This window comes from Labeo rohita, chromosome 13 (assembly GCF_022985175.1).
Source record: "Labeo rohita strain BAU-BD-2019 chromosome 13, IGBB_LRoh.1.0, whole genome shotgun sequence".
NCBI lineage: Eukaryota > Metazoa > Chordata > Actinopteri > Cypriniformes > Cyprinidae > Labeo > Labeo rohita.
Genome location: NC_066881.1, coordinates 20,075,948 through 20,086,498, shown reverse-complemented (window position 1 = coordinate 20,086,498; position 10,551 = coordinate 20,075,948). Strand labels below are relative to the sequence as shown.

Here is a 10,551-nt window from a genome sequence, read left to right as displayed (position 1 = left end):
TAAAAAAACAGACAAACAAAATGCAACAAAGAACAAAAAAGCTTTTCCTACAGTCCGTACAATGCATTTATACACCTTGGAATTTACAGTTTAAACCACGGTTGAAAACCTGCGGTAATAGAAATGTAGCTGCCACATTTAAATATGTATTTAAAGCTCTGTTTGCTTTAACCGTGTTTATCTCCAGAGAGTTCCAGAATCAAGAACCAGAGAGGTTACTGAGAGATGAGCTGGGTATCTTATCGCTGGGTGGTCGAGAGGTGCCCCGGCTGCCTGTGTAACCGAATACAGCCTTGTGTTGTCAGTGCATTCTCTCAGGCCCTTCAAGTCCCCTTGAGCAGCAATACGAAGAGTTATAAATTACTCTAAAACCATCGAAATCAAATGAAACCGAACAAGAGAGGATAGACGGATGAAGTCCACGCACTACTAAAATGTCAGCACTTACACGTCCCGTGCCTCACTTTTCTATGCTCTTACACAGGTCAGTACTAAAAGTCAGGGGTACAAAAATAGATCTCTTATTTTTTTTTCTCAAGATGTTTTTTTTCTTTTTTGTTATTTCTGAAAATTCATAGAAAACTAAAGGTTAGGTATATTGTTGCTCAGTACAAAAAAAAATGTTTGTAGGAGTCCACAAGAGGAGTCTGTTCATTGTTTGAGAAAGTCTCTCGCTCTCTGTCCTCTCCTTTTCTCCGGCTTCACTCTTCAACGCTCTCCTGAGTAGCCGGGTGCGTTTAGTCCGTCTGTTGAAAGGGTAGTTGATGAAATCAAAGGGTCTGTGCTCTGCGATTTGGTGTCCCTTGGGCAGCCTCTTCATGAAGTGGACTTCCCGCTGGTGTTGCCTGGTTTTGGAGCCCTTGCGGGGTCTGCCTTTGCGTGTGAAGGCCATGTACCAGCCTTCGTACTTCACATTCTGTAGAGCCGTGTAGTTGTTCTCCAGGACGATCTCTGTGAAAATGCAGTCTTTCCCCTGACCGTTTTTCTGTGAGGACAAGATAAAGACAAAATTTGAGCTTCTGATAAAATATGAAGCTTATCGAAAAGTATTTTAGAGAAAAAAAACGTCTGCTCCGGTTTACACAGGGCTTCCCCACACACACACAGCATATGCTTAAGTCATTATGATCCAAGATCAAGAGGGAGAAATGACAGCAGAAGCCAATGACTTTCCCCTTTCAGTAAACACCAGTGCGGATTCATCCTCTGAGAAAAATAGTTCATTATAAAACCACAAACCTTATTACGTCAAGTCCAGAATGTATTACACTAATAGGACAGTCAAGCTACATAGCTTCTAATATAGCCATTGCATCATTTTAAGTTCATAACAACAGGACCTTTAAACGTTATCTGGCCAGTAAACGCAAACGGGGTAAGGAGCCAAACCGGGAGTCCAAACCTTTCCCCAGCCTCTTAACAAAATGGCCTGTTAAAAATCTCAAAAACGCTTGCATATCAACCAATAAAAAACAACAACAGAAAAAACCCTCTCTCATGCAGGCTGTCGTTGGGCGGCCAATATGTCAGATAGCATAAGATCAGGGGTGCCAAGCAGATGGTCCACCTGGCAGGGTGCTGGGAGGTGGGGGCCGAACCTCCATCCCACTTTATTACCATTCACAGCAAGGAGAAGGCACAAATCCACATTGGAACAAGAGTAGCCAGCTAAAAAAGGAAGAAAGATCCCATTCTTCACACTCCATTTTACCTACTGCAACCAGGAAATGTCTAGTGCCCACTCACAGATAAAATAAAACTCTTTGGTTTGTTTTTTAACAATCTCCTTAATAATCATTAAATCAGGGACGTCCACAAGCAATTGAATGCAAATAAATTTCTATCTGATATTTATATTCTCTTCTTCATCAATCTGCACAGAAAAATGACTGAAACTGAAAATGCTGTGTGTGTACAGAGTGGCAAAATTATAATACATTGACTTTTTCTCATACCTTGCCAATCAGTTTCCCTCTTCTGTTCATGCAGATGTAGAATCCCGTTTCAGCTCCTTTAATTCGAACTCGACTCCCGAATGTGTCTGTTTCCACTATGAGCTTGGCTGGAAAAAGAAAAGAAGAAAAAGATTTTTTTTTGTTAGATGCTGTGACTTGGAAAATCTAAATTACGATCGGTCAATCAATAGGAAAATTTCATGAGTAAACACACGTGCACATATGCACACACACAGATATACCGGCATAAATACGTGAAATCTAAGGGGACTACTCTTTAGGATTTATGTAAGCTAAAATTCTAGCAGAATGATAAAAACATGTGCACTTCAATTCTTCTGGAAGGAACTAAACGCTTCCTGGCAAGACTTTAAACTTTTTACCTTTTATGTTAAGTACATAAACAACATGTGAATTGTTATCGTCATCCATGTACCAAAAAATAAACAAAGAATTATCTTGAAATATGAGTTAAATGCATTTTTTTAAAAAAAAAAAAACGTAATTTTTAAAAATGGCTTTTTTTATTAATTATTAAATGTACAATAACAATTCAGGCGTATTGTAAGAAAATCAGAGCAGTGCCTGCAGCAAAACTGACTTTCCATGATATATATTCTCCATGCCAAGAATTAGCACTTGCAGCCATTCTCTGATTCAGCCCCCATACTCTGAGTGATCGTAAAGAGTTACGGTTCAAATGGAGGGGGTCAGATAACCTGCTGGTGAAGAGCCTAACCACAAGCCCAGAGCCGGAGCCAGGCACTGGCCCGAACTAACAGCCCTGCTGTCTCTACAACATGCTCAGGTGACATGGATGTCACCAAAACCATGCAGAGCTAGAGCCAGGCTTCCAAAAATACCACAACAGAGCTGGTAATTACTGGGTTTGTATGTGGAGAAACCACATAAGTGAGAGCTACAAATAAAAGAGATCTGATTTAGGTGAAGTAACAAATTAAAAAATGTAAGCAGAGTGTTTATTTTCTACTTTTAGAATATTTTAACCAAACTTATACTTATATAAGTGATCATATTAAACTAATAAATCACTAATGTATGATTTTATAAAACCAAAGATTTACATTATTATACAATTAATCTTAGAAATACCAGGGTATTTAGGCTCTATGAGATCTGTCATCAGGACCGAATGACCGTAGAAAGCAAACGTGAGGGTCAGAATTCGGCTAGACATATTTTCATCCTGAGCTGGTCGGGAAAGGAGGGGAACGTTCTTCAGGAAATGTTCAGAAGGTTGAAGTAAGATGAGTTCTAATGGCTCTTCCAGACCCGCGCGTCTCTCTAGAGACTCACCTTCAACAATCTAGAATCCATTTAACATTTTTTGCACTCCACTGCTTTTTTAACTTCACCAACTGACCAGATGCCCAACAATTCAAATGCAGTGTACCACAGAGATCCACAAAATAAATAAGCATTTATCATCTGGAGTTCACAAAGACCTTTTTATGCTCTAGTCAGAAAACATCTATGTAGTATGGGTTTGGACACAGAAATCTATATGAACCAGTGATGAAATATATTTTTGATTTCTAAAGACTCACATAGTGTGTCTGTTCAGCTAGAAGGAACCACTGAAGAATCGTATTAAATATGTTTACACATGCAAAACGCATTACAAATGATTCCTCAAAACGCCAAAGCGTCACAAAAGATTTCATGCTTTGAATAAACAGATTTCATGATTTTGTGTGAGATAAATAATGAAGATGCTCTTACCATGAGCGTCACCGTCTTCGGCCATGGCGTTGATTTTCTTGTTAGCCAGAACTTGTACGTGCTTGCCACTGGTTCGACTGTAAAGCTGGTAGGTCCGGATTAGTCTACGGCTGACCCGGTCCGTCACCTTACTTTGCTCACTCACATGCTGTGTAAAATTAGGCGGGGACTGAATGGTTACCTGTCAGAAATTAAATACCATATAATCAATACCTGCACAAATTGCTTCATCAATTCGTTCATACGGGCCTATAAATTACACCGCGCTTCTATATAATTATTTAAAACAGGCTTAATGCAATCGAAATCAGAAAAGGTGCCCGTAAGGATTTAGAGTACAAAATGCGCTATTAGGAAAAGTGTTGTTTGTGGCTTAAAATTAATTACATTAAGCCAAACTGTCTTAAACGCTTAAGTTGAGCCCTTTATGTTATTATGTCCCCACGACATGTTTTATCATAGACTCAAGGCTGGCATACGCATATGCGCCTGTGCCAGTATGCTAGTGTTACCTGCCAGGTTACAGCGCCCACTGTGATACCCATCTGATAAGAACATCCTCTCCCATAGCACTTTTAGTGCCTTTTAATTTAACATCAATACGTGCATTTCTATGCAAAACAGCTGTATGTTTAAATAAAATATAAATCTTAATTTAGGAGAGCGTGCTGGCGCATTCTGTAGCTGTTTTAAAGTATATAAGTGTGGAATTGATAACAGCATGCTTGCTTTAACAGTTTCTCTAACAGTAGATGTAGGTATATTTAATAAAATGACAGTAAATGTTGCACATACCTGAGCATAGTAGCAAAACGCAAAGAGGTGAAGGAATCTGCAAGAAGAGAGAAAATCTCACATTAGACTCTGGTGAAGCTGTTAATGTGTGAAAACAAATAATAAAGGAGATATACTTACAAATAACTCAATCGTGATGGAATGAGTCTCATGTTGCTGGAATGGAAGGGCCTCACAGAAAATAAATTGAGTGTAATTTGCAGATATTTAAAAAACCAAAATCAGGTTTTCCAGTTGAAATGTATAAAGTCCTGCGCTGGTATCCAAACTGTGTCTCGCAACATATGATGAACAGATCAACTGGCAAATTACGAGATCTGCTGCTCAGAAGCAGCAAAAAATGTCCAGGCTGACACCAGTGACAAGTATAAGCACTAACTGGATTTCCTTCATGAGAAATAAGTGCACTTAACGCAAAACTCACAGCATGTAAACGATTTACTTTTCAAGTTTTCGCGAAAGAGCTTCTGATGCGCCTAATCATGCAGACTCAAGTCCCGTGCTGTCCATGAAGGTGAGGAGCGCAGCAGAAATAGATCCTTTGACGTTTGATCCAGTCTGACTCCTTGCGTGAATGTCAGTCAGAGGAGGCAGGACAGTGCATCTGATGAGCTTTCTTCAAGGAGCAGTGCTGCTGGACTCTCTTATCCCCTCCTCTTCTCCCATTGCCAGTCAGTCTCCAATGTCAACCCCGTTCGCGCTGACACCCCTGGTTAAAATGGTAGGGTTGGTCCTGGAGGAACAAGCCCCCTTTTCAATAGAACAAAAGCAGGGGGGTCTCACCCAAACCCCCACCCCGAACCATTTTTAAATATGCCTTTACCTGAGTCCATAAGCGCTCGGAGGAGTTTAGAGGAGCGCGCATTCATACGTTCGGTTAGTAATAAAATGCCAAGTTAGCTATTTACAATCATTCATTTACAGTAGGACTTTACTGAACAGGATATAAAAACAAGTTATTAAAAAGCATAAGAATAAGAATACACATTCTCACCCAAATCTGCAATAATCAGACATCAAGTAGATCAAATTTGTTAATTCTGATTTCAAAAGTGAAACCCAGGCTATTGTGCAACGCAGCAGACTGCAGAACTGGTTTGCCGCTGACTTGTGTATTGCAAAAGGAAAGTGTGAGACATATTAAAAGGATTACAGACGATTAGCGGTTTTTTTCTCAAAAGAAAAATCCCTAAAACATCAGAAGGATAACACAGGTGTGAAGTGTCCCATTTCTTGTCATGCACTGACAAAGCTCTTTAAACTCACATAAAAGTAAGAATCTGTCATCAAATGCCATAACTCACATTTGAAAATCACGCATGCTACTAAATTGCGACTTTCTTGAATTTAAATGTTGCCAATATACTTCAAATAATAATAATAATAAAAAAGTCCGTCGATTTTAGATGTGCGAACATACTACAAAAAGCATTTAGTCAAGCAAAGAAAAATATCATGTCGATCAATCTATTTCTAATCTGGACTAATTAAACGTCAAAATAAATCAGCCCCACCCTCCATTATGTTACTTTTGAAAAACCGACATCAGAGCAAATTCTGATGGCCCACCATCACTCAAAAGAGGTCGCCCCTTATTCGCAGGTTTTCACTTGGTTAAATACCCTATAGCCCACGCCCGTCAAATGAAATGTTGAAGATGAAAGGGTCAATAACTACAAGTGAAACTTATTTGATCAGCAATTACTTAAAATGCCACCAACAACCGGCCTGATATTACACCGCTCGTAATAATTATTTTGCGTGCGCTGTCATCACAAACACCTTCTCTTTATGTGAATACTAAACGGACTTCATAAACTCCTTTCTAAGTATTAATTTAACGAATATGAGCTGTGAAAATATCCCATGCAACAATACTTTGTTCCACAGGAGGGCGCCACTCAAAACTGTTGCAGGTGTACAATCTAAATAGGCCTATGTGTATTTTCATAAATTGTTTAATGTCGACCGAGGAGTAACAACTGTAAACAAACATTACGTTTTAGTGCTGTTAGGCTACGTTTGAGGTATTTCTGTATTTGTTTTCAGATGTATTTGCTTTTTTAGTTATTATCTGAAATGTTTCCAGTGTGTTTAGTATTTAAAAAGAAAATATCTTGACGTAAATTTGATTACTTAAGTTAATTAATGCAAGTTAAATATCTTATAACAACAACACTCTTTATATTTGACCTTAATTTACACGGTTTAACAAAATGGTGGGTTTCTGAACTAATTTGTAGCAGACAAATATGGGAATATTATATGAAAGTTTGAGTTATAAATGTTGACACAAAATATGTAAACTTTATTTAGCCTATATTAATTATATTAATCTTGAACATGCATTGAAAATACATAAACAGCAAAATTTTGCTGCATAAAATGTATTTAGAACATCTTATTAGTAAAAATATAGCTTTATATCACGTGTATGGTCCATTTTGCCAATCAGCAATTCTCTTCATGTAAATTTGTGACCCTGGACCACAAAATCAGCCATAAGGGTCAATTTTTTGAAGCTGAGGTTTATACAATCTGAATAAATGAGCTTTCCATTGATGTATGGTTTGTTAGGATAGGACGATATTTGGCCGAAATACAACTATTTGAAAATCTGGAATCTAAGGGGGTAAAGAATATCAAAATATTAAGAAACTTGTCCAAATGAAGTTTATATTAATGCATATTACTAATCAAAAATTAAGTTTTGATATATTTACAGTAGGAAATTTACAAAATAACATCATGGAACAAGATTTTTACTTATTATCCAAAAGATTTTTGGCATAAAAGAAAAATCTGTAATTTTGACCCATACAATGTATTGGATATTGCTAAAAATATACCCGTGCTACTTACGACCAGTGTCACATTTATGAGCAATTGTAGTGAGCAATTGATCTGTGCAGTAGGAGTCAAATACCTGCTGATATCTCTGCTTTTTAAGGAAATACTTCCTCATGCTTTCCTCCGGGACTGTCTTGGGACATGACATGTTTTCGTTCTTTCTTTTTTTGTGTACATTGGGCTTGGTGTTAAAGTGGACCGATATTAATGGAGCATTGAAAAGTCAACCATCTCATTCCACGGCTGAGTACTTCAGCATGGCCTGAGGCAGAGCTGGGCTCCTGGTTAACTTCGTGTCTAACTGTCTGTTGCTCATTGCCTAATCAACTGCATGATGACTAATCTGCAGATGAGCTGCTGTCAACCTGCTGCATGCTTTTGCACAAAAACAAACACCTGAATATAACAACAGAGCTAAAAGAAAAACAATGTACTTTTGCAGAAGGATTTACAATAAATATCTCTCTTAATACCGCTCTTAAGTGTAGCACGGATTTCATTTGAGACTTTTCAATGCAGTAATCACTATTAAACCAGCACAAGATGATGCTAATTCATTCTAAATTGGATTTAAATGTCCCTCATGCAAGGCGCTTCTGCCAACAATTTGGTCGATAGCTATTTTCTAGTTTTCAAATACTCAGTGGAAGTTGCATTTTTGATTTGGTCTATATGACCAAAGGATTCTAAAAGTGTTTCGGCCCTTAAAAATGTATCTCTTTTGATGGATTGGATTTGGAAAGAGAGAGAGAGAGAGAAAAGAGAGAGAGGCAGATATGTGGAGGGTGGAATGGCACTCCTGGAAACCACATAGCTCTCCTGAAGTGTTGACAACCATGTCTGATGTGGGCAAGGTGCCAGAGTGGAATTACTGGAATAACTGACATTTTTTCAGACTTGATGGCAGTTGTACATTTTTTTTTTACTGTCATTGTTACTTGTGTATTTCCATGCATTAAATGCATTTTTAGAAACTGAGAAAATGATTAAAACAAAATTAAGAAATACAAAAGGGAATAGTAAAGTTAAGAAATATAAAGAATAGTTCACACTAAAATAAAAATTCTATTATTTACTCAACCTCATGTTGTTCCAAACCTCTATGACTTTCTTCATTCTGTGGAATACAAAATAATATATATATTTTTTTATATATATATTTTTTGTTTTTCTAAATGTATACTTCTTTTTTAAATTGTAAAATTAAAAATTAATTGAAAAATATATATTTATGGATTTGTATTTAAGTGTCTTTTTTGTTTTAATTTATTTTAAGGGTAGTCACTCAAGATAATGTTTGTGTGTACTCTACAAGTCAAACGTTTTTTAAAGATTTTTATTGTTTTCAATGAAGTCTCTTCTGCTCACCAAGCATGCATTTATTTGATCCAAAGTACAGCAAAAACAGTAAAATCTTGAAATATTTTTAATATTTGAAATAACTGTTTTCTATTTGATTATATTTTAAAATTTATTCCTGGGATTTCAAAGCTGATTTTTAGCATCATCATCACATGATCCTTCAGAAATCATTCTAATATGATGATTTGCTGCTGAAAAACATTTATCATTATTATTATTATTATTATTATTATGTTGAAAACAGCTGAGTAGAATTTTATCAGGTTTCTTTGATGAATAGAAAGTTCAGAAGAACAGCATTTATTTGAAATAGAAATCTTTTGTAACATTATAAAAGTCTTTATCATCAGTTTTGTTCAATTTAAAGTATCCTTGCTAAATAAAAGTAACAATTTCTATAATTTATTTTCCTCCCTGCTGAAAATTTAGCTTTGATCACAGGAATAAATTTAACTTTAAAATATAATCAAATAAAAAAAAAGTTATTTTAAATAGTAAAAATATTTCACAATATCACTGATTTTGCTGTATTTTGGATCAAATAAATGGAGGCTTGGTGAGCAGAAGAGACTTCTTTTAAAAAACATTAAATATCTGAAAATGATAGCGCTGGGGGTCTCAGAGGCAAAGAACAAGTGTCAGAGCTTTAGTTAAGACAGAAGAAAAAAATGATAAAAAGTCGAAGAAGGAGGGAAAGAAAAAGCAGAGAAGAGAGAAAGAGAAGAGCAGGGGGCTGGGCCACAGGACCCCTGCGGTGGTTGGGATGGCTGTCGATGCTCCTGGGGTTAAGAGGAGGGCAGGCAGGCCCTGTGCCTGGCTGCAGGGAGTAGGCTACCTGCTGGGTGCCTCTGGGGCCTGATGGTTCTTCCAGAGGGCCCAGAGAAGAGCGCAGGAGGGGCAGAGCGGTGGATGAGAGACTCCCCGTACTGGAACCCCGCGCTTGTCAATCCGCCCTGCTTTCAACCGCGTCACCGTCTCGCCTCAGCCCTCGCCACGGTAACGCACGACAGCCCTGGTTACAGTTAAGATTCATCACAGAGCAGGCCATGGAACCCAGCAAGACAAAACACACCCCAGGGAAGAACACTCATTTGAGTACCAATACCACTCAGCGGTGATTGAGAGGTGGCAGCATTGTTCTCACTTTTAAAGTGTCCTTTCAGAGGGACTCAGGGTGATGGACAGGCGTCACAGCAACACACACCGGCAGAACAAACCCAGAGTGAGGGACATGTTAATTGGAGGGAGGGAAGGAAATGGATAAGCAAACACACTAATGGTGAGGAACCTCGACAGCAGAGCCACAGATTAGTTCAGTATGCAAAGAATGTAATTGGCCCAACACCAGCTAATGATCTCCAAAGACTAATGTCATAGTGGTCGCATGCGACACAGACCGTCACATATGTTTGCATTTGCTTCGGCAGGCACGGACCGCACAAGGTGGGTTAGAGCGCAAATACGCAATCGAGGCCCCCCCGGTATATATCAATGGCTCATTATCTTATCGTACCACCATGGATGCTCTTTAAACAGTCCTGCTGAAAAGGGAGGAGAAGTCTATAATATGTGATATGATTGATGCAAAACAAATCATGAATAATGTAAAATCAGTGCAACATTTTTAATGAGATTGAAACTTGTTGAGCACTCACATGGAAAATCACATGGTATTTCGAACTCAGCCAAAGCTGCCCACCGCTAGAATGCAAAATGAGTCAAACTGACCCTTATTCAATTCCATTTAAATATTTATTGGTAATATGTTCAGAAAAAATGACATTTTTGCATATATACACTAACAGTCAAAAGTTTTTGAACTGTAAGAATTTTTAATGTTTTTTAA

General features: G+C 37.7%; 1 protein-coding gene across 1 annotated transcript; it reads right to left on the bottom strand.

Moving 5' to 3' along the window:
- Window positions 1-589: 589 nt before the first annotated feature.
- Window positions 590-5,574, bottom strand: fgf8a (fibroblast growth factor 8a). The gene is given in 6 exon segments (XM_051125191.1): window positions 590-726; window positions 728-985; window positions 1,956-2,062; window positions 3,699-3,879; window positions 4,494-4,530; window positions 4,614-5,574. Coding segments are annotated over 6 exon segments (633 nt in total). The 5' UTR covers window positions 4,646-5,574; the 3' UTR covers window positions 590-708.
- Window positions 5,575-10,551: the final 4,977 nt, after the last annotated feature.